The sequence below is a fragment of the Herpailurus yagouaroundi genome, unplaced genomic scaffold (genome assembly GCF_014898765.1).
Source record: "Herpailurus yagouaroundi ecotype Mexico unplaced genomic scaffold, PumYag 165, whole genome shotgun sequence".
NCBI lineage: Eukaryota > Metazoa > Chordata > Mammalia > Carnivora > Felidae > Herpailurus > Herpailurus yagouaroundi.
The window spans coordinates 17719285-17747284 of record NW_024412406.1 but is presented as its reverse complement, the minus strand read 5'-3'; the positions used below and the strand labels follow the sequence as shown (position 1 = coordinate 17747284).

Genomic DNA, 28000 nt, shown 5'->3' with positions numbered 1-28000 from the left:
ACTACATTGTTTGGAGAACAGAACAGATATCAATTCATTTATGTTTACAATTCTGATCTTCATTATTGTACAGATAGAGACAATTTGGGTCAGTGTAGGAAAGTTTGCAGATTTATGCTAGGAAGTCACTGTATGGAGGAGGGGGGAAGGTTATCATTTCTATATTATTAGATCCCTCTATTGGCAGGTTTGTCTTTTAAACCCCTCTCTGCTTTGTCCCATTTTGCCAGCCACTGTGGAGTTTAAGGGGAACATTCGCTATTATTTTTCTGGTGTTGACTCAACCCTTTCTTCCACACAATGGCTCTTCAGCTGACCTGGGGCTTTGTCTCTGCCCTGGGACATGTGGCCAGCAAGGCTGCATCACTCTGGGCAACATCTGCTCTGTGGCTGTGCTGGGGACAGACATGCATGCAAATCCAGATCAGAATAGCTTGTCTGTCCCACACAGACCTTAGGATCTTTTGGTCTTTTCTTTCCTCCCATTTTATGGGTGTTAGCATATTACTGTGTAAAGTCTTATAGTTAAAATGCACTAACTGGTAACTGGAAAATATCTGTCTCAAGTTTTGTCCTTTTTCTTCTCCCTCCTGTCTGCCCCTACTGCGAATGGGCCTTGTGATGGTATAGGAGTAAGTTGAAGGCAGATGAACTGCTTTGACATGAATGAGCAATCAGCAGGGAGCAACATAATTGATGTCTGCAAAATGGAACCCTCTAGTGAAACTGTGTCAGCATCACACAGAGGGGTGATTAGTAAAGTTTAGAAACTTGACAGAACTACAAAACCACGGAGCCCAGCAAAGGCAGAGCATTACTGTGCTTGCTGCCAAGAGGGAATAAAGATGTCTTTTAGAAAAGGCGAATATGAGTTTTCTAACCAGAGATGCTGAGCAGCTTGTGTTTGAATACCCGGCTGCAGCTGCTAAAGTTCTGTTGCTCGAGTTCTCAGAGTTCCTAGCTGTTTATACAGAAACAGACATCACACATACAGGTTAAATATACACACATGTTAATATAGACATGGACACTGTACATACATGTTAGGTGTAGGTACATGTTAGCACAGGCACTGATTTCATACATGTGTGTTAATACAGATATAAGTACCACACATACTCATTAAAGGGGGCAATTCACGTTAGCTATGCCTACATGTTATGCAGACATGGACACGATGCATGTTAAACATGTGTGTGTATTAATGCGGATGGTGCCATCACATCCACATGTTAAACATGCACGTTAATGCTGACAGGCATACTATTATGCATGCATGTAAATGCAGGCACCCTTATACATGTGAAGCATACATGCTTATTAATATAGATACAGACATCAGGTGAGCAACAGACACAGCAAAGCTTCCTTCTCTAACTTTGCTCCTTGCTTCCCAAGGCTGAATTAAGTATCTCCACTGACCTTTATTTAGAAGCATTATTTAAATTGGTATTATTTTGTTTGAGTCCCAACCACCTCAGGAACTGGGAGTGAAACTACAGGAGTTGCCATCTTTGACTACGAACACTTGAAAGTAAAAACTGGTAAGAACTTTGCCCGTAACTTTTTTAAAAATTCTCTCTCTTACCTTTCAACCCCACCTCCTTTTCTTTAATCTTAATATTTAAAAATCAAGGAGTTATAGAGTTAAGGGGAGGGTTATGTGTATACATACACATTTTATTTCTCTCTTATTTTTTATTTTTGAGAGAAAGAGAGCATGAACAGGGAGGTACAGAGAGAGAGGGGGGCAGACGATCTGAAGTAGGCTTCATGCTGACAGCAGAAGCCTAATGCAGGGCTCAAACTCAGGAACCAGGAGATCATGACCTGAGCCGAAGTCAGACACTCAACCAGCTGAGCCACCCAGGTGCCCCTACACGTTTTCTTTCTTTTTCAAAGTACATATAAACTATGAAACAGTCCAATAGACTTCTTTCTGAGAATTACCTACAAAATTATATTGAAATGCCATAATCTTGATTGGCCATTTTTCGGCCGAAGTTAGTAACTGTATGTCGGTGGTAAATGATTATTCCCTTTCTTGGACATCTTTTCTACACTTTAAATCAATTTCATTGAGATACATTTTTTAAATGCATCTTTTTTAAATTATGTATAAAATGCATACATATTAATTGTCAGTTTGATGAATTTTGACAAATAGATACACCCATGTAACCACTACCCCAATCAAAATAACAAAACATTCCCATCACTCCTGAAAGGTCCAGAGGTCCCAGGCCTTTGTAGCACAATAAATTGATATTCAACTGCACATTTACAGTAACTTCTCTTTTTAAAATTAAATTACATTATCCTTTGACATTATTAAAGATAATAGTAGCCAATACTTAAATTCTACCTTACAGTTTTTCTAAGACTTTTACATCCTATTTTCTAATGTGATCCTTACAACAGCTATGAAGGATAGAAGCCCTACATTGTCATGAGCTAATCTAACAAAGAATTCAGACTAAATGACTTGTCCAAAGATACATAGTAAGTTGCAGAATGATGACACAAACCGGTGGTGTGCTAGTAAACCAGCCCTTGGGAATTTACTCAGCAACTAAACACTGATTTGTAGTACTGGCCAATTTCTTTGGTGTATAATACTCCCACCATAGCCAGTGGCATCATTCAACCCAGAGTTGGGAAGAAATGCACATACTCAACTCTTTCAAACCAGAAGGAGCTTCAGACCCACTGTAAAACCCAGGTTTCTGGCTCCAAATCTCTTTCCACTGGTCTTGCTGCCTCCCTTCATGAGAATGAATCTCATCTCATATTTTTAATTTTTTAAGAATAAATTGTTATCCTAAAGTAATCTAATTTTTTTAAATGGTGTCCATACCTAGAACCTCTATTGAAAATCCCTGTCTTAGGCATTGCTTCCAGAGCCATCAAACCCACGCTGGGACTGATTGATCCTCTGCACACCCTGCACATGCCTGACCGGGTGGTCGCCAACAGTGGCTTCGATGTGCTTTGGTAGGTACTAGTGCCATCTGGAGGGGCTTCTCCAGTTCCTGGGTCTATGGACAGTATGGATAGTGCTTTCTTGCCAAAAGCACTTGCTAAGCATTCATTGGTTAGTGTTCCACAACAACCCCAGCTTTGGTTCTCATTATTCCCTTCCCTACTTGAAAACATGGAACCTATAAAGGTTGGTGACCAGGTGAGCTCCTGGGTGCGCCATAAAGCTGCTGTTCAGGATTGACCATTCCAGCCACAGCTGCAGCCACAGGGACACAGTGAAAGGAGCAGTTGGAGCTGGCATGCAGCATCTCAGACCCACGATGCCTGCCTCTATGGCTACACGAAGCAGGAAATGCCCAGGGCTGCCACACTGTGGAAGAGGGCAGGAAAGGGAGCTAATGTTTCCCAAGCTGGACTGTGCTCACCGTGTCAGCACTTTACACACCACCACTTCACCACAGCTCTGTGCTATACGAAAAAGAAACCTGGCTTTGAGATGTTTAGTAACTTCCCAGAGCCATACTGCAGGCTCTCTTGACCTCAGCTGCAATGTGCTGATGGATCCCTGAGCAGTGTTCCTTCCAGCAGCTTCACAGAGACGCACAGACACTTCACGTTCAGCATGTCCTGAGCTGCCTATTTCATCCACTTGCACATGCACATTTTTTTTCACATTTTAACATATCTAAACTCAGAACACATCTTAAAATCTGTGGCATGCCAGTATGGTTTTCTTCCTCAGTGGTACTATTTTTTTTAATTGTATATCTTATAATGGATGACATCTTAAATTTGATGAAATCTGATAACTATCTAAACCCCCCACCCCCACCCTCACAGCCTCTCCTCCCGAGTCCCTTAACTTAGCAGCAGTCCCTTAACTTCTTTCTCATGCCCACACACAGCTGGTATTTCCTACCACTTATTCCGCTTGAATCTCTCTCCTGTCTGCTCCCTCCTCTCGAGCCTCATTACTTCCGCCATGGTTCAGACCTGTCCAGCTCTTGCTTGGACAGTTGCAGTAGTCTCCTCATCAGTCTCCCTGCTTCCACCCTCTAGTCCTTCTATCTGTTCTCCATACTGGCCTTAGCAAGTTTTCAGAATGCAATATAACCATCACACATCTACATGCATGCACACACACATACACATACCTCTACCTGACAGGTCTTTCAGTGGCTTTCCACTTCTACTGCCTGAAGGCCACATTTGGCCCTGGAATGTCCCCAGTGCTCAGCCGTTTATCTGCTTGGAGAATTTATCTTCCAATTCCACTGGAGCATTCTTGCCTTGATGGAACCTTTGGTGACCTTCCCCATTCCTTTCCTGAAGTACAACTGACCACTCCATTCTTTACTCTTCCCCACTGGGTGGCCTAAACATTCTTTCTGAGACACCTCCATTTCACACGCCCATCTCCTTCACTGCACTGTGAGCTTGATGAAGACAGGACCATCTTATTCACTTCTCCATCCCTGCCCCTTGGCACAGTGACTGTCACATCATAGGTATTCAGTTAATATCTCTCAAATAAAATTCACACAAGCAGGAGGTGGCAGAGTTAGGATTCACACCCAGGACTACCCAAGTCCATGGTCTGCTTTTCTCACTGTATTACATTGCCTGCCAAGAAAGTGGAGAGAAGGATTTACAGCTGACCCCAGGATCTGTGTTCTCACCACTGCAGCATACTCTTAATAGGAGGCTTGTGTAACTATGACCCTCCTTGAGTAATATGGTATTTGATCAAATACAAGAGATAAAATGGTAAATATATTTTAAAAGGAAATCATTTTTTAGATTCAGTGCTTTTCCTCATGACTCAAATATTTAAAAATTCAACATCATGAAGATTTATTTGCACAAGAAAAGAGTAATATGTAATCCAGTAATACACAATGGTCAAAAAACACTATAGTGCTATTAATGTAAACTTCACTGTGTCAACTTCTATAATAAGTAATGACTATTGTAGGCCAGAGTCTGGTGGAATGCATTGTGATTATCACTACTACATAGCACATCTGTAGCGGAGTCAGTACTGAACAAGAGAGTTTGTAACCTGAATGGAGGGGAAAAATGAAGAAGATACTTTCAATCTGTGTATTTTCAATATTTCTTGTTAGCCATGCCCTGGAGTCCTACACTGCCCTTCCCTACCACATGCGGAGCCCCTGCCCTTCAAATCCCATCACCCGGCCAGCATACCAGGGCAGCAACCCAGTCAGTGACATTTGGGCTGTCCATGCACTACGGATCGTCGCTAAGTATCTGAAGAGGTATGTGGCCCAGAGGAGATGGAAACAAAACAGAAAGGGTGCCTGGTTGGGTCAGTCAGTAGAGCATGTGACTTTTGATCTCAGGGTTATAAGTGTGAACCCCATATTGGGTGCAGAGATTAGTTAAAAATAAAATCTTAGAAAAAAAGGACAAAAAACAGAACAGAAAACCACATTCCACCCTCACATAAAATGTAGCATGACAGATCCTGAAATATCCTGAGCAAGTCTGTTCATGAAAAGATCAGTTTAGTGGACATAGAGAAGCACCAGAGACCAGCAAGCTCTGGAAGGATGCAAAAGTCGGGGAGGGAGACACATGAGGATGGATGAAACCTGGATCCTTCAGTCTGAAAAGGCAAAGGCAAGGGGACAAAATATGAGCCCCTGATTTATGAAGGATGCATATAGAAGGATTATTCATCAAAGCCTCAAAACCAAAGCTAAGGTGAAGGGAGATGTCCTTTGAGAGTTGGTTACATCAAGAGCGGTAATGAGACTCAGAGAGGCAGATGTTGGCTGTGCCCATGCAGGCCCTGTCCAAAGGTACACTGAGTCAACCCATTAAGCAAACTCATATGAACTGAGTTTAAGAAATACATGTGTAGAGTTGTCTGTCCCAGGAGATATAAAAAGCCTCCTAAAAGATTTTGAAAGATTTATGAATGATGTATCCATGATTGGCTCCTAAGAAAGCAAAGATATACTTAGAGATGAAAGCTGATCCCTGAAACATTAGGAACTATGCAAAATCAGACTCACTTCTGTACTTATACATAATGGAGGGAAAGAACACAGCAGTTTGGACCTAGATGTGAACATGGTGCTTTATGTGGCCCCTGGTTAGAAGTTGTACTAGAGAGGGAGCTCAAACTGTATTTTGTAGTACAGCAGGGGGAAGGGACATAGAACCATTTCAGGAGACCATCAGAGAGCATGGCAGCATTTCACTGGGTAGATGCAGATCCAGATAATGGTCAGCCAGTGTGTGCGACAGGGACAGAAGGCTTGGCAGAGCATGGTGGAAGGTAAGGGGGTAAAATGGACAGAGGACAAGCTAAAGCCCCATCATCTGCTATTTCATCTTGTTATTCAAGGAATAAGAAACTAACCCCGGTTTGGAAAGGGGCCACAGAAGCCTCACCATTCCAAATGAAAGGAGATAAAAGGCTATAGCACTCTACATAACAGAAACCCTTACTCCAGGCAAAATCAGAAAAAGCAAGCGACAGAGGGTTCATTTGGCAGTTTTCAGCTTCCTCCCTGGGGCAGGGTTTCTAAGCAAGTGTGTATGAGAAGGTTGAGCTCCATCTGCAAGGGGCCTTTGAGAATTTGCTTTTCCAAAGTGGCACTGGGGACATCTAGAGCGAGCAAAGCCTCGTCCTACAATAACATCCCACTTCTATAATGATAAATATTAAAATAACGTGTAGTATCCACAGATACTAAGAGGCCTCCAGAGGGTTCTATTTGGGGTAGTGTCACAAAAAAAAAAAAGATGGCTGAGCAGGCTGTAATTAGCCTGCAGGTAGCCCAAGGCAGCACGGACTCTGAGAAGCAGTCTGAGCCCTATGCATTCTGAGTATATGTTTACTTGAAGTCCATTCACAGCTGCAGTCAAGGTCATTGACAAATGAAGAAGAAGAATGACTCTCAGGGCACTTTTCTAGAGCAGCTCACAGCCCAAGGGTCAGTGCTTTCTTCCCCTGGCACTTTTATCACAGGAGCAGCCTGACAGAGTATTTATTATGCCTTTGCCCAAAACCATTGATGAGAAAATATGTTTCCCTTCAGTTTTCATTTAGAAGACAAGATGTCGTTTGAATAAGTTACCTAATTTTTCTTCCTACTGAGTAGCATTTCTTTTTTCCCCAGATCTTTCCCTAAGGCTGCCCTTTCTTTGTAGGAAATGCCAATGTTGATGTAGATATTTATATCATCCACAGGGCTGTCAGAAATCCTGATGATCTTGAAGCAAGGTCTAATATGCACTTGGCAAGTGCTTTTGCTGGCATTGGCTTTGGAAATGCTGGTGTTCATCTGTGGTGAGCAAATCTGAGACTATATTTATTCACCTAAGCTATTGCTTTTATTTTTAAAATGTTTATAATTTGGGACAGGTGTAAGATCTAAATATGCCATAGAAAGAAGAAATTTAACTTTAGGTACTGGAATGTTTTGTTAATTCAAATGTGATTTGTTGAGTCATAGATTTTTTTTAAGTTTTTCTTTTTAAGTATATTTTACCCCCAATGCGAGGCTCAAACTCATGACCCTGAGATCAAGAGTCACATGCTCTACTGACTGAGCCAGCCAGGTAGCCCCTAAATTTTTTTTTTTTTTTTGGTAACAGCCTTATGGAAATACAATTCACACTTATGGAAATACAATTCACACTTAATGGAAATACAATTCACTATAAAATTCACCCATTTAAAATGTATAATTCAGGGACACCTGGATGGATCAGTAGGTTAAGTGTCTGACTCTTGATTTTGGCTCAGGTCATGATCTCATGGTTCATGACATAGAGCCCTCCCCCACAGAGGCCACTTGGAATTCTCTCTCTCCCTCTCTCTCTGTCCCTCCCTCTCAAAATAAATAAATACACATTTTTTAAAACGAATATTAAGTAACGAAAGCAATGTTTAAAACTGTATGCACATACGATCATAAATTAAAGATATGCATAAAAAGACCCGAAGATGTACTTTATAAGGGTTATCTTGAAGAAATAGGATTACGGATCATTCTAATTTTTACAAGGAATATATACAACTGTTAAAATAAATCGAGGAAAGTCATTCGGTATCATTAAAAAGTTACTTTTGGAAAATACATGAACTCTTTCACTTCAGGAAAAGACACTACGCAATATTTTTCCAAATACTGTGAAGCCTGAGAAAGGTAAAGTACATTCCTAAGTGCCCAGCAATTCAGAGAACCAACAGCTTCTGATCTGTCTCGTGAAGACTAATAGGCAAGGGATACCTTTTTTGATAAGTACTCATACAGTTCACCAAAATACTTCATCTTTCTATGAAATGTAAATCTTTTGGTGAATAACCCCAAAGTCATCTAATAACCCACACAAAAAGACTTACAGACCATTTTACTATTATAAAGCATTTCACTTTCAATATTTTAATTATAAATACATTAACTTCTCACAATATATATATTCTGGGTCATCTAGTAAACTATAATACTGTCCTATTTGTTCGCTAAGAATTCAAGAGGATATAAAGAGGTTTTGTTTTTTTCTTTTTTCATTAAAACAAATTTAAAAAAAGCCACAAATAAAAACCATGGTGCCTTTTCTTGATAACCTTTCAAACTGCAAAAATCATTTATGATCCAACTATGTTAGTATATAACATTTGAAAGGATATATCAATTATTGATGGGACAGATGACTGGCAGGTCAAGCTTGCATATCTAATGCAGCACATCTTGGCTCCTAAAACTCCCACCCACATCATGAGCTTGGGCAGGAACACGCTGCCAAGGCAGTGCAGAGCAAAATAGAAAACACATGCCCTGAAGCTTATTAAAGAAACTTCAAAGTAAATTCTTCAAGATCATCAAGTTAATAATGTGTTTGGGGATCAACTTCTGCATGAACACTTTTTAGTGGCATACAATTCCATGAGCATTTGAATTTGAACATTTCAGAGGTTTTGTTAATGAATACACAAAATGTCCAATGCATAATCATATATTGTTGTATCAAAGAAAACACAATGTGTAACTTTGTGAGATAACTATATGGTCAACAGACCGTGAAGGCTCTCCCATAAAAGTATCTTTGTTTTGTTAACCTGAATTTCTGGTATCCATGTGTCAACATAAGGACTTTCTTTCTTTTCTAGCCATGGAATGTCCTACCCAATTTCAGGCTTAGTGAAGACATACAAAGCAAAAGATTATAATGTGGATCACCCACTGGTGGTAAAAACATAAACTCTTTAATTAAATTTCATATTCCTGGAGCACCAGGGTGGCTCAGTTGGTTAAACGTCCCAACTTCAGCTCAGGTCATGATCTCACTGTTCGTGAGTTCTGGCCTTGTGCTGGGCTCTGTGCTGACAAGCTCAGAGCCTGGAGCCTGCTTTGGATTCTTTGTTTCCCTCTCTCTCTGTCCTTCCCTGGCTCATACTGTCTCTCTCTGTCTCTCAAAAAATGAATGAATGTTAAAAATTTTTTTAATTTCATATTCCTCGCAGTTGCCATAAATGTATTTGTTAAATATATTTGTCAATTCTTGATTGTTTGGAGTATAGGGTAAAGCAATTTAGTATCTAGAAAATGCATGTTGAAAACCAACGTTGCCCCACTGGTCACCACAGTTTGTTTCTCTGCAGCCTCATGGCCTTTCTGTGGTACTCACCTCCCCAGCAGTGTTCACTTTCACAGCACAGATGTCTCCTGAACGGCACCTGGAAACGGCAGAAATATTGGGTATGAACCATGATGCATAAATCTGTGACCCACATATGTGGAGCATATCATAGGGTTGCTTCTGAAGATAATCCAGAAAGGATAATAATACCTAGAAATTTGCTTTGAAATAGCTTAATAATAAAATGTGAGTAACCTACCTGAAGTCTGTCTAGCACTAAAATTCTGTAATTTTGCTTCTATTAACAATGAAATGGAACCAAATATTGCTTATGTTAAATTTGGAGCAATAATATTTCTATTGTTTTCATCCCCAAGAAAAGTGACTCTTTATATACTGTTAATGTTACAACTGGCTTTTGCTATGTTTAGTAGATAATAAAATGGATCTAAATTGGACGTAACAGCACATTCCCAATTATAAAGAATCTAAACAACTAGAAACTTTATAAAAAGATCCCAAAAGAAGAATCTGTTTTGCTGCTCTGTCGAATAAATAATGTCTATAATAAGACACCCACAGTGCTTTTTGAATCTTATAAGAAATAAAATTATATTCAGGATAGCTTTAGTGTTAAGTAAAACTTTTTGGTATTTTTCTAAGATGAGAACTCTTTCAAGTAGACTTTGAGTATTTGATTAACTTTCCAAGCATTTTATTCCCCTACTTGTGTTTAGGGTAGGAAGGGAAAAGCTAAAAAGAAAACTTCATTATGCTCTTCTAGCTCCAGCCGTTGGAGAGGTTATTTCCAAAAAGGTAGGCATGACCACAGATTCCTTCCACGTGTGCTGCTCCCTCCACTTCTCTTTCACACTCTGACGTTTGTGCTTTCACAGAGTTCCAGGTGTTGTGCTGGGAATGCTAATGAGAGAAGCCAGGCTAGAGAAGCTGTGCAGGGGCTTGATTTCCCAGCATGCACTGCTGGAAATATGGCGTCGACCTTCCCAATGATCTTGTTTCTTTTCCCTTTCGGACTGGGGTTTATTTTTCAGCCATTTTGGGGACTCAGATGCCTAGACGCCTTGTAAATATGCAGTGTAAGTAGGAGGGAGCCCAAGTAGTCAGCTACACGTCTGGGAAATGGGAAAGTCTTAGAAAACCTAAAGGTAAATAAAATTCCAGGCAACCAACAACACTACTGTGAAAAGCAATTCTTCTGGTAGACAAAGCTCAGGGTGGAAGAACCTACCAATTCTTCCTCCTTGCATAGGAAGTTTTGTTTAATGTTATTCCATACTTAGCCATCAACTATTTTAATTCCTTGTGTCATCTTAGATTCTCTTAGCTTTATACCGATTTATTCTCTTTCCCACCCTCTCTTTTTTTCTAAAACACTTCACAGGAAAACCCAGAGGCTTTGATGGTGTGTTTTATGGCAGCAATCGCAGGAACATAAAAACCTCATAAACCTTGTATCGTGTGTCACCTTTCCACCTAATCCATATTTCAGCTGCCACTGTGTAATACAGACTGGTCTTGTCAGGCAAGGTTTACCTTCCATCCAGCTGCTCTCCCAACTACCCTTCTATCTGGGTCTATTTATACTTTTTTCCGGATTACTAAAACAGTTCTTGCTGCCATTGAAGAAAAAGGTTAAAACTAATAGTGTGCTTCAGCATGGAGGTAAACTGTACATTCTAGTCTCCTGGTGAACAATACAGAGAAAGTGGACTTAGACTCAACATGAGGCATTTCGGATAATAAATAATGCTACATCTGTTTGTAGAGTGCTTCACTTCCTGGCAGTAAATGTGTTCAGCTAGAATGGAGGGTGGCTGGAGTGCTAAGGGTCTGGACCTCTCACTGCTACCCCTGCCTGAGGGCAGAACCCCTGGCTCGTCCAGACTGATGTCTCTATGATTTCATGTATTAACTATGAATCGTGTCTACATTTTTTCCTTACAAATTTCCAACCCTTGGCAACCTTCTCCCCTCTTCACCAACATCATTATTATCTACATACTAAATACTGTTTTCTCAGAGTCTTGTTCTTGGTTCTGCCTGACTAGTCCTGTAATATTTATTTAGAGTAACCTGCCCTGGCCCTTAAAATAAAAAGTTTCATAGAAATAGAGAGGAAGTATTTCCTCCCCTGGCCACACATAGTCTATTTTTGTCATTTTATTCCTTTTGGGCAGTCAGTGTTGGAGCTTTTGCACTTCAATATATCCTTGCCTCACAAGGTGTTTGCAAAGGGTTTGTCTTCTTTGCCTAAGATGTTGCTGGGAGAAAAGACGTTGAACACATATACCTCTAGATGTCAGCAAATTCCAAGCCTTGATAGTTACATAACCTGTGTTTTCTCCTACGAATGCTCCTGCCTCCTCATCCAAACACCAGCCTTCTTTTTTGGTCTCCTCCCTATGCCTCTTCTCTTGGCTCGGTTCCTCTTCTTCCCACAACACTAGGGGCAAGGAGCCCATTGGAAATGTGAGAGCCAGGTTAGCACACCCCAGACGACTTCCTTGCAAAGGATATCGGGGTCCTGCAGGCTGGCCTGGCCCATCTGTGTTCTGCAGGGTTGATGCTGGGCTGGCCTCCATGTGGAGGCACAGCGGTGCCCTTGTCCTAGGTGGTAGGGAGCCAGCAGTAGGTTATGTATTCAGCTATCGTGTGACTGAATGACACCCTCTCTCTCTACAGTCAGCACTTTGTGTCTTCTAGGAGCTGACACCCGCACTGCCAGGATCCCAGACGCTGGGCCTATTTTGGCAGACACGCTCCGGAAATTCTTATTCGATCTGGATGTTGATGATGGCCTGGCTGCCATTGGTTACTCCAAGGCTGATATCCCTGCGTTAGTGAAAGGAACGCTGCCCCAGGTAAGAGATGCAGTGCGTCCTCATGCCTTTCGGAGAAGCACAAAGCTGCTGGAAAAACATGGTCCACTTGGGGGGGGGGTCTTAGGGGAGAGGAAAACCCAGGTCTCCTCCATACCAGAGAACAGCTCTTCTCTTCTCCTATGGGAGGGGCCAGCCTCCCTTACCTATATATTCTTCCATAAACCTGTGGCTTTTTGGAGCTGTTATGATGTAACTGAAAGGATCTTTTATAAAAAATCAAGGCAAAAACATCCATATTTGTCTTGAAGTGTAGCAGAATTTCCCTTTTTACCATTTCTGCTCTTTTAAAAGTCCTCTATAAAACTATGTGAAGCCATTCCAAAAGGGCCACTAATATTGTTTTATATTACAAACAGTTAAAATTCCTACTATTTTGTGAAAAAATAGGCATGGCCTTTAAATGGATACCATTACAAAATCACTTTTTAACATATCTGGGAGAGTGTACGTTTTATATACATAACATCTGTATACACATCTGTGTCACTTTGGGTCTTATTTATCTAAATGTTGCTACACAGATTCCCGCTTACCACAAGTAGCAGTGCTTTTCCCTCATCCCTCTGGTTAAACAAAGGCCTCACACTAGCTTCTTCCCCACTTGGCAACTGCTTAGAATGTTGAAGATCTCACCACTCACATAAGATGTTATTTGTATGGATTCGGTTAACGGACTCACATGTCCTCAGGAGGTAGGTAGGCGATTGCAATGAACAAAGTAATTTAAAGCAGTAGGGAGTGGCGGGGACTTTCGTGAACTGGAAAGCTCATAATCCATCTCATTGGGTGAGCATCTTTTCAGCTACAATTTATTATCTACAAGCAGAAATTCAGGTCCCAGTGTTCATAGAGCATCCAATTAAAAGTATATATGTATCAGCAATCTGGATGTTTGTATTGCATTCCCTGTATTACCCACTGTACAAACCAAACATGGCCCATGGGCCAGCAGTTTCCTTCATTTACACTCAAATCCAGTAGCCTCAGTTGTATCTGAAAATACAAATGAATGAGAAAAGGAAACATCTCAAAGTGTAACTGAGCTCCTAGGCTAACTCAGAAACACTTAGCTCTAACCAACAAGTCCAATGGACTAAATAGCCAAAGAATATGACCATCACAGTTATTTTATCCAAACTTACTAGACTGTAAGTTCCAGGAGCGCAAGGATGTGTTTTGCTCCTTCATCCTCTACTGCACCTCGCACAGGCTAGTAAACATGTCAAATGTTTGTAAACCTGCAGCCCTCTCTCCTCCTAAGTCTTCTGGGCAGGTGAGCTTAATGGCTGAATGGTAGTAATTTTTTGAGAAGTTTCCTTACACCTAATAGGAGTCAACTAATGACAAGAAGCCGTGAAAGCCTGTCCAGGGATACCAGAGACCAGGTGGTCACCACAGTTTTGACATGGTGCTTGGCTCTTATAGCATGGTTCCAGTGATAGTGTCCATTCTTCAAGACTGGGGGAGGAGGGGATTTCTGAAGAATTCTGTTTGTTCAGGAATGTGTGTTTGTCAACCTCCAGGGATGGTATCCATGCTTTTCAGATGAAACTGTGTGATATTCTTGGCCATTTGATTGCTAGTGGCAACGCATCTTCTTGCCATCAGCACACATTGGCAAGTGTTTACTGTTTAAATTCTACTGTGCTCAGTCTTTTACTTTCAGAAACTGTTCCAGATAGCAATCCAAACTAACATTTGAGACCATCCACTAAAATAGCAAGTTAATTAGGTATCATGTTAAATGCCTCAGTGTACATGTCACACTGGGAAATCACAGATAGCAAAACCTTAATTAGACAAAGCTAATTTCTTAGTTTCACAAAAGATGCAAGACAAATTGAATCCTTTGAATACAAGTCAAAAAGCAGGAGGCCAGGATTTCAAGTGGTATTCATAAAGCAGCCCCAACACGTATCCTGCTTTTTTTTTTTTTTAATCATGTTTCTATGATTGGGAGAAACATACATAGTTAATTTTAATAAAGTAGCACTAGTTCCATTTTGGAGTCCATGTAATTGAGTCAATGTGTTCTATATATGGAGAGGACAGGAGAGATGCACGGAACTTAGAAGGCATCTTAGAAATCAGCTTGTCTGTTTTGCAGATGAAGAACTACTATGGGTTTTTTGTTTGGTATTTTTTGGCAGCAGTGAACATTTTACAGGAATGCTATAGCAACTTCAGAATTTTACACATGCACAAGCTAATCTTCACTTATTAGTATCTACAGGATTTAAGGTAGTGAGAGGGATATATTGGTTGCTGCAAAGAATATTGCCAGAAAGATTATTTATGTAGTCGACATTTGATAAAGCTTCTTTTATGTTCAGCAAGGAGGGATCAGTTTTCTCTGGAAGGAACAACCAGGCCAGTATTCTTGACCGAACACCACATCCCATACTGATGGCAGCAAACAGCAGCCCTGTGTGCAGAGGCTTCCAACCGCCATACCCAGGCTGCAAGGGGAGCAGGCAAGAATAAATTAATCTTCCAAGTGGGGTTTCTGAAACCTCTGGAAAAAAACATTTACATTTCAAATCCAAACATTTCATTTCTGAGGAGGGCTGTCTACCAAAATGAGCACTTCCACGCCCTGGCAGACAGGCCAGTCAAAATGTTGTTATTTTATGAATGTGCTAAAAGTAGTAGTCAGGATTTATTTCAGTGCCCATGTTAATCAGTTGTCCCTTGGTTTTAAGCATCTATAAATAATAGCGCTGAACACATCTTAATTCTGAGAGTTTGGCTTTTCTATGGCATAGATGATACATGGGGGGATATATCACAAACATTACATCCTTGCCCCCATTTAACCAATCATGGAGCTTTAGAAATGTGAAGGAGAAACCCCGATCACTTGGCCTGAAATAATTCTGAGAATCCTGAACTATTTCGCCAAAGATGAACAGGATCATCTTAAGGGACTCTGAGATCACCAGATAAGATTCTCTCCTGTTATAAACAGAATACTGTGGCAATAATCGTCGGCCATAGCAAATGCTGAATTTCCGTTCTTGACCCTGCCGCTCACAGGTATGTAGGTCGCCATGAACAGGTCTCTGCCTTGCTCTGGATTCTCAAAATTCCTTAGAATCTCTGAAGATCTGCTGCAGTATAAACTCTTATTTGGTTTCACCCACATTCATCATATTGTCCCCCATCCTTCTCCCATCTGCCCTTCCATCCTTCCTTTTGTCTTCTTTAATGTTTATTTATTTTTGAGACAGAGAGCAAGGGAGGTGCACAGAGAGAGGGAGACACAGAATCAGAAGCAGGCTCCAGGCTCTGAGCAATCAGCACAGAGCCTGATGTGGGGCTCGAACCCACAGACCATGAGATCATGACCTGAGCCAAAGTCTGATGCTTAACCAACTGAGCCATCCAGGCGCCCCTTTCCTTCCTTTCTTTAATTATTTTTTTTTAATCATGGTAAAATGTATCTAATATAAAATGTATTAATTTAACCATTTTTAAGTGCATAATTCAGTCCCAACGAGTACATTTAGTGTGGTGCAACCATCACTACTATCCATTTCCAGAAAATAGAAGCTCTGCTCTATTGCTTAATGGTAAACAATAACTCCCCTTCCCCAACCTCTGATGACCTCTATTCTACTTTCTGTCTGTACGGATTTGCCGGTTACAGGTACCTCGTTTCATAAGTGGAATCCTACAATATTTGTTCTTTTGGGTCTGTATAATGACTTCACTTACCATAAATCCTTAATGTCAGAATTTCACTCCTTTTTATGGCTGAGTAATATTCCATTGCATGGATATACCACATATTGCTTTTCCATTTATGTTCAGATGGACATTTGGGTTGTTTCTGCCTTTAAGCTATTGTGAATAGTGCTACTATAAACATTGGTTGTATGAATATGTTTTAGTCCCTGCTTTCAATCTATTTGGCTATATACCTAGGAATAAAATTATAGATCATAGGGTACACCTTCTCTGTTTAACTTTTTGAGGAACTGCTAAACTGTTTTCCATAGAGGCTGTACCATTTTGCATTCCCACCAACAATAAGTGAAGTCAGCAATACACAAGGGTTCCAGTTTCTCCACATCTTCACCAAGATTTGTTTTTTCCATTTTTTTATAGCTATCCTGATGGATGGGAAGTGGGAACTCATTGTGGTTTTGAATTGCATTTTGCTAATGACTGATTTCATGTGTTTATTGGCTATTTACATATCTTCATTGAAGAAATATCTATTCAAGTCTTTTGCCTATTTTTGAGTTGGGTTGTTTAGGGTTTTCTGCTGTTGAGTTGTAGCAATTATTTATATATTCTAGATATTACTAGAATATCAGATGTATATCTTATATACATCTTATCAGATGTATAATCTGCAAATATTTTTCTCATTCTGTCTTTTCAACTCTCTTGAGAGTGTCTTTTGATTCATAAAAGTTTCAAATTTGGATGTAGTCCAATTTACCTATTTTTTTTTTATTGCCTGTGCTTTTGGTGTCATAGCCAAGAAAATATTGCCAAATCTAATGTCATGAAATTTTCCCCTATTTTCTTCTAAGAGTTTTAGTATTACATCTTACATGTAAGATGTAAGTCTTTACATTTAGATCTATTTTGAGTTAATTTTTTTAATGTTTATTTATTTATTTTGAGAGAGAGTTTGTATATGAATCCCAAGCAGGCTCCGCACTATCAGCACGGAGCCCAGTGCAGAGCTCAATTTCACAAACTGGGAGATCATGACCTGAGTCAAAATCATGAGTCAGATATCCAATCAACAGAGCCACCAAGGCACCCCTGAGTTAATTTTTTTAATACATCCTTCTTATTTTCATTCTTCCTTTTACCTTACCTTCCTTTTACTTACTGAGGTCCTGTTTTTACATGCATTGAACAGGATATGGTAAGGAGAAAAATAAAGTCTCTTCCCTACCTCGTAGACCTAACATTCTAGTGAGAGAAGACAGACAATGGGCATCTAATCAAATCTATAAATAAGGTATAAATGAAATCATTCCAGTTAATGATTAATGATATGAAGGAAAACCTGGGCAATGAGATAGTGATTTCACATGGGACAGTGTAGAGGGAACTCCAGCGAGGGTGGTCACAGAAGGTTTCTGACTAGAGGTGGAGGCAGCCACGTTGAGATCTGGGAGAAGCACTCCAGGCAGAGGGGAAAGGCCCTAAGACAGCATGAAGATGAGCATTTTTGTGGGACTGAGAGGGGATGGTGGGGCTAAGTGAGATGAACTGATGGGAGAAGAGTCAGAGCTGAGGTGAGCATCAGGGCCTGAACAGGGTGGCACTGGAGGCATAGTCTTGTAATTGCAGTGGGAAGTCATCAGAGAGGATGAAGCAAGCAATGATGGGAGCAATTTATACTGGGGGGGGGGGGGGGGATATCACCTGGCTGCTCTGCGGAGAATGACCTGTAGGGGGCGAGAGTAGAACAAAAGTGGAAACAGACTTGTGGAGGGGAGAGTGAGGATGACTTAGACTTGGGTTGTGGTGGAACAGGAGGTGAGAGGTGGTCAGATTTGGGATTTACTTTGGAGGGAGATTGGACAAATTTGCTGATGGAGTGAACCTGTAGAGAAAGGAAAGAAAATCAAGAGGACTCCTAGGCTTTTGCCTGAGTGACTGGGTATCACTTCTGAGATGAAGAAAATGGGAGGCAGGAGGCAGAGTTCTGTCTTGAATATGTGAATATTTGAAATGTCAACATCCCCCCCTCCCACCACTGTCATTAATTCATCAGATAACTGTTGGGCACCTATATGCATGTCACGCACTCTCATAGGCACTGGGCAAGAAGACTGAACACAGCTCTGCCCTCATAGAGCTGCCTCATCTACCAGCTATGCTCCCAAATAGGTGCTTAAAAGAAAATAAACTGAGAGACCCGTGAGAATGGAACCAAAAATATAGCATACATCTTAATTTGTTTTTTAATTTTTTATTTTAGAGAGACAGAGAGCACAGGGGAGAGGGAGAGAGGGAGAGAGAATCTCAAACAGGCTCCACCCTCAATGCAGAGCCTGGCATGGGTTCGATCCCATGACCCTGGGATCATGACCTGAGCCAAAATCAGGAGTTGGACACTCAATCCCTATACCTTAATTTCATTTAGGCCCAGAAATTTGGACACAGGGTGGTCATTATAGTATCTTTTAGTCCTCTGTCCCATTGGGATTAAGAAGACACTGATGGGGGTATATATAGCAATAGGATGTGCTGGCTGTCTTTGCTAACTCCATTCAATAACATTGGAGAAATTAAGCAAGTCGCTGAATTCATTTGGGAAGGCAGAAAACCTTAGTTAATATTAAAAAGGAGTCACTTGGGGCGCCTTGGTGGCTCAGTCGGTTGAGCGTCCGACTTCGGCTCATGTCACGATCGCGTGGTCCGTGAGTTCGAGCCCCGCGTCGGGCTCTGGGCTGATGGCTCAGAGTCTGGAGCCTGCTTCCGATTCTGTGTCTCCCTCTCTCTCTGCCCCTCCCCCGTTCATGCTCTGTCTCTCTCTGTCTCAAAAATAAATAAACCTTAAAAAGGAAAAAAAGGAGTCACTTGTTGCCTGTAGCCTGAGAGTTAAGTCCTAATGAAATCTTTTTTAAATATACGTTAAGTCCAAGTTGCAAAGTATACAGTCTTTGAAGTCAAGGACAACCCAGTTCTATTTTCCTTGGCAGCACATGCTATGCCTGGGACAGTGCTCTCTGCCCAGACGACCTACCTGGCATAGGCTGCTGACCAATGCAGTTTGGTCATTATAGGCGGTGTTCTACCCAAGGTTGATTTGGTTCTATACTTTGGGCAGGCTATTGCCAGAACGTAAGCATAATGGCTTTTGAAGGCTTTGTGGGAGAGGTGTCATTCGATAAACTTCTGACTTGGGGATCAGTTAGAATAGGGCAAACAAGAAATAGGATTTTTTTAAGTTTATTTCTTTTGAGAGAAACAGAGACAGCGTGAGTGGGAGAGGGGTAGAGAGAGAAGGAGGAGGGAGAGAGGGAGGGAGGGGGGGAGAGAGAGAGAGAGAGAGAGAGAGAGATTGAGAGAGAATCCCAAGCAGACTCCACACTGTCAGTGTGGAGCCTGATGCAGGGCTTGAACCATGAAACCGTGAGATCACGACCTGAGCCAAAACCAAGGGTCAGATGCTTCGCTGACTAAGCCACCCAGGTGCCCCAAAATATGATTTCAAAGATATAACTATTATCAACTCATTGTTTCTTATGGCCAAGTTAATTTACATAACCTAGTACCTTTTACAAACTGTCTTTTCAAAGCCCTGGGTAACTGCTTTTATTTACTGTTTCAGGAAAGGGTCACCAAGCTTGCACCACGCCCTCAATCAGAAGAGGACCTGTCTGCTCTGTTTGAAGCTTCAATGAAACTGTATTAATTTTCATTCTCACTGAAAGAATTACCACTGGCCATCACAGTCCTGACAACAGAAGCCAAGCTAGCCAGAACTTTGTCTTTTTATTTCCACACATGACATACCTGTTACCAATCTGAATGTGATAATAAGTTTATCCTGCAGAAGATTCCCTAATGCTCAAAGTCAAACTACTTCTGTAAACAGTGGAAGAATGCCCACTATGTTGGACCTTGGGCTAGACATCAGCATTCATGTTCCTGCCCCAAACCACACGGATTTCAACTGCTCTATTTATAAAATGGGCAAAAGCTCAGTATCTATCAAAAACATAAATGCACATATCCCGTGCCCAGTAATCCCTAGTCTAGAAATTGAGCCTATAGAAATATGAGCACAAGTGTGTTAAGGAAGATGGCAAGGATGTTTCTGGCAGCACTCTAATAAAAAATCTGAAAGAACCTAAATATTCATTAATAGTATACAGATAAATAAATCAGAGTATATTAAGTAATGGAATATTATAGTGCTATCAATAAGAATGAGATAAACATATTGGAAATATGCCCATGATATACTGCTAAGTTGGAAAAAAGCAGAACAATTAAATATTTGCATGGTCTGATTTTTACTTTTTAATTATACATAAGTATTTGTCTATATATAGGAAGAAGAATGATACACATCAAAATAACAAAAGTTATCACTAGAGAAATAGAATTTGGGGTACAGAAAATTAAGAGAAAATATTCACCCTATACTTTATACTTCCCCTTTTTATTTTATAAACATCTGTATTGTTTGGATTTGTTATAAGCACATATTTTCTCATTTTAAAAGGACCAGAGAAAAGAGAGAAATATCATTTTATTGTTTTAGGTCAGATTCATCTTAATTTATGAAAATACTAGTAACTAATACTTAAAGATTAAAGCAGATCCAAAGAGGTAAAATATGAGAGACTGATCCTGTGGTAAATAAACAAATTGTTCTTTGGAGAAAAACACTAACACCCTACATGGTAATTCCCTCTTTGGAAAAATGTTTTTGGTGCTCAGAATAAATTAATTCAAAAGCAAGCAGTGTTGTAGTTAATAGACTTCAGCCTTGCCAGTAGAATCTAAGTAGCATGATCATTTGCCTCTCTGTCAATCCCAGCCTACAGAAACTTCTACGGCTCATTTCGCCTCACAAAGGTAACCACACTGATGTTTTTTGCCTGCTCAAGTCTTTGGCAGTCTGGATCTCAGTGCCCTTGTGGATTTATTTGTGTTTTAAGCTGAATTAAAGTTTTAATCAAATAAGTAATGCTATATATAATTACATCAGGATTTTTAAAAATGGAAAAGAAGTGCATTACTGTGCCATTCAGCCTGACCAGCCCCACTTTATCTGTATAAAAGTCTTTATGTCCTTGAGATCTTTTAAATAACATTGAAATAATGTTTCTAGAGTTTTCTCTAATTATAAACATAAAATACATTTGGTACCCAAAACTGGTAAACACAAAAGAAAATATTTGTTAATATTGAACCATCCAAAAGATAGCCACTGTTAAAAATTTGGTAGATGTTTTTTATTATATATATTATATGTGTGCATATATTTTTGACTTAGAAATGGCATCATTAAGATATAGTTTTAATTCCTATAGGACATTCAAATTATTTATATCAAGTGCTCTAAAGGCAAGCATAGGACAGTGCCAACAGAATTTGTTATACCTTGCAGACCACATCTAGCTAAAATTCCCTCCATTTCAAGAGTATCATGGATTCTGAAAGCAGAAGCTGTGTGAACGAGGCAGAATACAGCTAAATTCTCTGCCAATCTGAGATCCTTCAGGAAACTTTAGTAAAAGTTGTTAATGTCTCAAAATACATTTGGCAGAGAAAAAACATATATGTGTCTCCCCACCAACCCACCCCCCCCCCAAAAAAAAAGTCCAGGTAAGTTCTAGAACTCTTACATTCTACAAAGTGATGTGGTATCATTAGAACAGCATTAGGCTAGGGGTCAAAGGCCCTAGGTTCCACTCCAGTCCCTTGGTCTGTCTTGAGTTTTACTTTATTCAACCTAGGCCTCTTCCAGCTTGAATATGCTATGACTAGATTTTATGTATTACCTAATCCTTAATGTGAAATTTTGAGTTTGGGAAATTTAATGTAAAATAGTGTGAGACATAAAAATGAATTCTCTATCTCTTAAACGTTCACTGCCTTTACTATCAGTAGCCAGATGTCTAAATGTGACTCACCAGAAGTGTTTGGTATTCACAGTGATGATCACTCTGTAGAGGAAGGATTTAAAGGTCAAGCATGAAGAAACAGATTGAGGAAGGCTTCATGTTTTTTATCTTTATACCCATCGTGCTGGTCCTTACACTTTGAGAATATGGAAAAGATGTGTTTCTTGACTTATTGGCTATTAAAAGAGTCTGAGATAAGAAAGTCAGCCCATTTCTGTAAACCAAACACTCTTATGTTTCTGAGACAACAATTAAGTGCATGTTTCTAATTCAAATCCTATTTTGTTATTGATTACCTTTAAAAGACCAAAAGTTGTTAGGGGTAATAGCTCTATTTATTTGGATTCATTTACTTGCTAAGGCAAGAAAAATTAAAAGAATATTATTCAAAAGTTTGTATAATATCACTTTCAGTCAACTATCAGATATGGTGGAATTTTCACTTAAAATCTATGTGCTTCCCTATGCTACAGAATACTAATTTGTTTCAAGTACGTCATGTTTATCCTTTTTGTCAAGGGTCACAATAAACAGACTATTCGGTTTGCACTTGTATCCCTTCTCTGTGCACCAGGTCCATGCTGGGCTCAGCATTTTTGCATAGCTGTGGACACAGCTGTGGGGTGTTTTCCAGTGGTCAGTGAAGTAAGTCTGCTCTTGCAAAAGACAGACAAGTACAGTACCAAAATAGAGAGCAAAACTTGCTTTTCTGGCCTTTTAACCCTGAGAAAGATTAATGGCTGTTTGGATTAGAAACTGTACCCTAATGAGGGACTGTTGCCTCCAGGGAGTGGGTATAAGAAAGAGGACTGTTCACCTCCAGGTCAACATTGCACAGGCTGCCTTGTCTCTGATGACCAGCAACCCCAAGCCCAGACAGCTGCCCAGGCCCTCCATCAAACGCCTGACCCTCTGGGAGCTGTTGCAGAGGCCAGCCCACATCCCCGCCATCACTATCACAATGGCCTGCAGGAGGTAGTCTCCAGGGATGAGCCGCATTTTGAACGGGCAGAAATTGGTTCTTGAAGCCCTAGATTGAATTACTGGCAGCTGGGGGTGGGAGGGTCTAGTTTCTCTTGCTATTATTCCACTGTCTTTCCAACCACCATAACAACTCGGAATAAATGCACACCCCCCACAAATCGCAATAACTGTTTGCAATTTCGTCCCCTGTGAAATCCCTCATGAAGCTCTGTGCGGAACAGTCAACATTAAAGTAACCACGTTTCATTCTTTCTGGCTTTAAATATTGGCTTTTTAATTTGGGTATTTTTAATTGGTTTTCCAATTTATAAAATTGGAAAACTGATTAAAATAATCATGAGCGCAAAAGAAAAAACTACCATCATGCCATTACCCAAACACAGCTGTTATCATTTGATGTATTCCTTTCCATCTTTTTCATTTGGGTAGTGTAATTTTCAGCTCTTTTCCCTTGAGGGATGACATTTTAAGTATTTTCTATGTTGCCACATAATCTTCACAATCACTATTTTTAAAAGTACACAATGTTTTGTTGAATAGAAATTTAATAATTTATCCTTATTATAGGGCATCAAGATTGCTTCCATATTTTTACTCCTACCAATGACATAGCAATGAATAATGTATATTTGGCTTTTTTCATATTCTAAATTAACTTCTTAGGTTAGTTAATCCCCAAGTTGACTTTTTATATTAGAAAATGGGCATTTTGGGGCTCCTGGGTGGCTCAGTCGGTTGGGCATACAACTTTGACTCAGGTTATGACTCACGGTTCGTGAGTTCAAGCCCCGCATCAGGCTCTGGGCTGACTGACTTGAAGCCTGGAGCCTGCTTCTCTCTCTCTTCCTCTCTCTCTCTCTCTCTCTCTCTCTCTCTCTGCCCCTCCCCTGCTAGCACTCTGTCTCTCTCTCTTAAAAATAAATAGAAATTAAAAAAATTAGAATATGGGCATTTTTATGGCTTTTGATTCACACCGTCAAATTATTTATACTCCGCTGTTGTCTTAACTTTGTTTCCCCTCTTCTTCAATCTTCTCTTGAAAATAAGTAGTAGTGCAAACCAAAAAGAAATGAAACAGAGCTCACATGCGCGACCAGTACTGGGCTATTTGTGCAGACCTGCAAGAGTCACCTGTGGTTTTTTTTTTCCTTTCATGTCAGTATATCTTAAACAGTTCACATGAACAGATACAGATTTAAATTCCCAAATAAAATTATGAAACTTACTTTAGTGTTACATTATTGCTTTTTAAGTGAAACTGTAGACCACCAAGTCTGCTTTTGCTACTCACATTTTTTTTCCTTCTAGAACCCTCCATGGGCCCCAAAACCTACAGGTTTGTGTTAGTACATTCATGGTTCCCAGTTTTCCTGGCCAAGAAAAAAGACCCAAGGGAGGATATAAATATCCTTTTCTATAAGGCTGTTCTAGAACCATCCAGGTCTGTGAGTGCAAGGACTGCTGCACTGGGAAGAGGCAACACCAACAACCATCTCCACCGAGATCCCTCCCAAGGGTCTAAGTTGCTTCTCTCATCAAAAACCTCTCTAATCTCTGCAATTACGCACATTGGTCCCAGTGGCTTTGGCAACATTTACTGGAGACTCATGTGATTGGTATACCAAGCACTACATATGAGAAAAGAATGTTTGTAAGGCAACATATAAATGGAAAGATGTCCAAAGAGTACTACCAGGCTGGAGTGGCCACCTGAGTAAGAACAGGCTAATTTCCTTTCATTTTTCACATCTCCTTTAACTATTATATACTCAAAACATAGCTTGATACCTTGACAAAACAGTTTTCCAAAGAAGGAAGGAGACCATGGATTTGGGGAGAAGAGGATGGGGGTTCTGCAGGTAGGGGTGATTTGGGGGTGCTAAGGAATGATTATAGGAACATGACATTTAGTAGTATTTTTAAGCCAAATTATTGTCACTTTATAAATACAAATATCAACTCTTATCAAATGCAGCAGCCAATTTACTAGGGCATCTACTACAGCTGGCAATAATAATCAACTAAAGACACTAAAAGTTTATTTATTGAGTCAATGTAATGCACCCTCAACCTGTGGCAGGCCCTTTATCAAGGGTTTACCCACTATGAGAGAGGCACTGCTATGTTCTTTTTGCACAAATGAGGAAACTAAGACTTAAGTTATATAAACACACACACACACACACACACACACACACACACACACACCTGCCAACTTCACACAGCTAGTAAAGGGTAAGACTATCACTTGATCCCAAGGTCATCCTGACCCTCCATTCCCAGCCACCAAGTTCACTGCCTTCCAAGTGCCTTCTGTTGTCTAAGAGCTTCTTAAATTGTATTTAAATACTGTATACACTTGTGTACAACACAGTGCTTTGAACACAGTAGGGACCCCATAAGTACTTGTGAAATAAAGGATTCTATTTTATTAAAGGGGGAAGAAGGAAAAGGAAGAGAAAAAGAAGATTCTGCAAGCCTTTGACATGTCAGAGAGAAGTTGAGCTGCCCATGCTGGTGGCCACACAGAAGGGCATTAGAGGTAACAAAACCACCTTGGGGGTGAATCCCAGCCCTGCTTGTTACTGAGTAACCTTGGGTAAACACTTAGATTGTCTGAGCACAAACTTTACCTCATAGGGTTGTTATAAACAGCAATAGGAAGTAATATATGCTACATGTCTAGAACAGTGGCTAGCCCATAGTCCCATCGTCCTGGCTCATAAATGTTAGTTCTCTTCCCTTTCCTGAATGCTAAGCTTGCAGGAAGACTTTTATCCCAGCAGCTGACTATCAGATCACTGCAGCGATGTCAGTTGGGTACTAAGGGCTTACAAACTTCCCTCAGAACAAGAATTACCTGGGACGCTAGTTTTAGGTCAGTCTTTTCCTCCTATCCCTCCAGAAATTCAAATCCTACCAACCTGGGTTGGAACCAGGGCTCTGGTTGTGTTGATTTGGTAAAGGAAAGTAAAACTGCACTTGGGCCTGTTTGGCAGCCTCTTGGCATAGGTGGTGACAGAAACAGAGCAGTGGGGGTCTCAACCTTCAGCATACATCAGAAGCTTCTGGAAGCCTTAGTAAAACATGTGTTGCTGGGCTGGGTCCCCAGAGTCTCTGTTTCAATAGGTCTGGGTGGGGAGTGAGAATCTGCATTTCTAACTAGTTCCCAGGTAATGCTGTTGCTCCAGGAACCACACTTTGAGAGGATTGCAATTTTCTCACATTTCAAACTTAGCTGGCTCAGATTTCAGCTGGAATTAGTTCTACCCAGTGTGTGGCAAGACCATGAAACCCCGAGGAGAGTCAGGACAACGCCCAGAAACTTACCTCAGGACTTCACCAGACTGGGAACCCATGCCTGAGCGCTGTCCTATCTCTTCCCCACCATGACTGGCTTGCCACACAGCTTCTGCCTCTCGTTTCCACTTTATTTTCAAGGCTGAGACCTTTCGGGATGTGCCCATCGAAGCCTGAGCAGAAAGGAGACGCTTCCTTATGACTCTAGACTTGATGGTATTTGCTTCAACCATGATGAGACCATTAAAAAGTATATAAAGTACCAGAACACTGAGTTTCATTTCAGTGTAATTATTTTAAAGAATGTAAAACTCCCAGCTACAAGGTTACCAGACTGATAAAACTTCTGTCTTATCTCTGTTTAAAAAAGAAGGGGCGCCTGGGTGGCGCAGTCGGTTAAGCGTCCGACTTCAGCCAGGTCACGATCTCACGGTCGGTGAGTTCGAGCCCCGCGTCGGGCTCTGGGCTGATGGCTCAGAGCCTGGAGCCTGTTTCCGATTCTGTGTCTCCCTCTCTCTCTGCCCCTCCCCCGTTCATGCTCTGTTTCTCTCCCAAAAATAAATAAACGTTGAAAAAAAAATTTAAAAAAAAAAAAAAAGAAAATAACGCACCTGGGTGGCTCAGTCGTTAAACATCTGACTTCAGTTCAGGTCATGATCTTACAATTCGTGAGCTCGAGTCCCACATCAGGGGAGCCCTGCTTCTCTCTCTCTTCCTCTCCCTCTCTCTGCTCCTCATTCACTTGTGCGAAAGAAAGAAAGAAAGTAAGAAAGAAAGAAAGAAAGGGAAATATCCTCCTTGTTATAGTATTTTAAAAGTTATGTTGGGGGCACCTAGGTGGCTCAGTTAAGTGTCCAACTGGATTTCAGCTCAGCTCATGAATTCACAGTTCGTGAGTTTGAGCCCTGCATCTGACTCTGTGTTAATAGTGTGGAGCCTGCTTGGGATTCTCTTTTTCTCTCTCATTCCCTTTATGTCTCAAAATAAATAAATAAACTTAAAAAAAAAGTTATGTTGTTAACAGTTTCCATTTTAACAGGAAAGGAATGTTGAAAGAGTGAATACATACATAGTAGTGCATGTAATTATTGGTACAGTAGCTCCTTGGATACAAATTAGAATCAAAATGTGCTTCAAGGGCAAAAGTGTCAAAGTGGAGAAAAGAACAACTACTCACATCCAGTTAGAAAAAGACAACCCAGCGGTCCTGCTGCTCACTGAGAGGCACCACAGGGCTCCCGGTTCTGGCTCTTCTTGCTGACATCGAACATTAATTCATTACCACATGCCCCCATTAACCATAACAACCAGTTATTTTACCAGCAAAAGATGGTTTTATTTGGGAATAGCAGGGAATCAGGATCAAGGACAAGCATACTACTGCAAAAACAGAAGCAAGAAGGCGGAACAAAGGAGAAGAGGGAAGTTGGGAGGGCGATTATAAACAAAAAGCCCATTGGAGTAAACTGAAACGTATAGTGGATTTTCATTGGCTGAGTTGTGGCTGTCTCTCGTTGGCTGGGCATCTCTTCCTCCAGCTGGGACAGCAGTGTTCACTGCAAGATCTGCTTCTTCCTGTTGGGTCTGCAATTG

The 28000-nt window shown here is 40.6% G+C and overlaps 1 protein-coding gene across 2 annotated transcripts in view; it reads left to right on the top strand.

The window, feature by feature from the left end:
* Positions 1-20954, top strand: part of ADHFE1 (alcohol dehydrogenase iron containing 1) — a 31889-nt gene extending 10935 nt beyond the window's left edge. For both annotated transcript variants that reach the window (XM_040487692.1, XM_040487693.1), the window contains 8 exons: positions 1467-1544; positions 2889-2994; positions 5109-5261; positions 7208-7306; positions 9134-9212; positions 9626-9722; positions 12328-12485; positions 19816-20954. In XM_040487692.1, the coding sequence (XP_040343626.1) occupies positions 1467-1544; positions 2889-2994; positions 5109-5261; positions 7208-7306; positions 9134-9212; positions 9626-9722; positions 12328-12485; positions 19816-19899 (854 nt within the window). In that variant the 3' untranslated portion in view covers positions 19900-20954. The remainder of the gene's footprint in view (positions 1-1466; positions 1545-2888; positions 2995-5108; positions 5262-7207; positions 7307-9133; positions 9213-9625; positions 9723-12327; positions 12486-19815) is intronic.
* The last annotated feature ends 7046 nt before the right edge of the window (positions 20955-28000 follow it).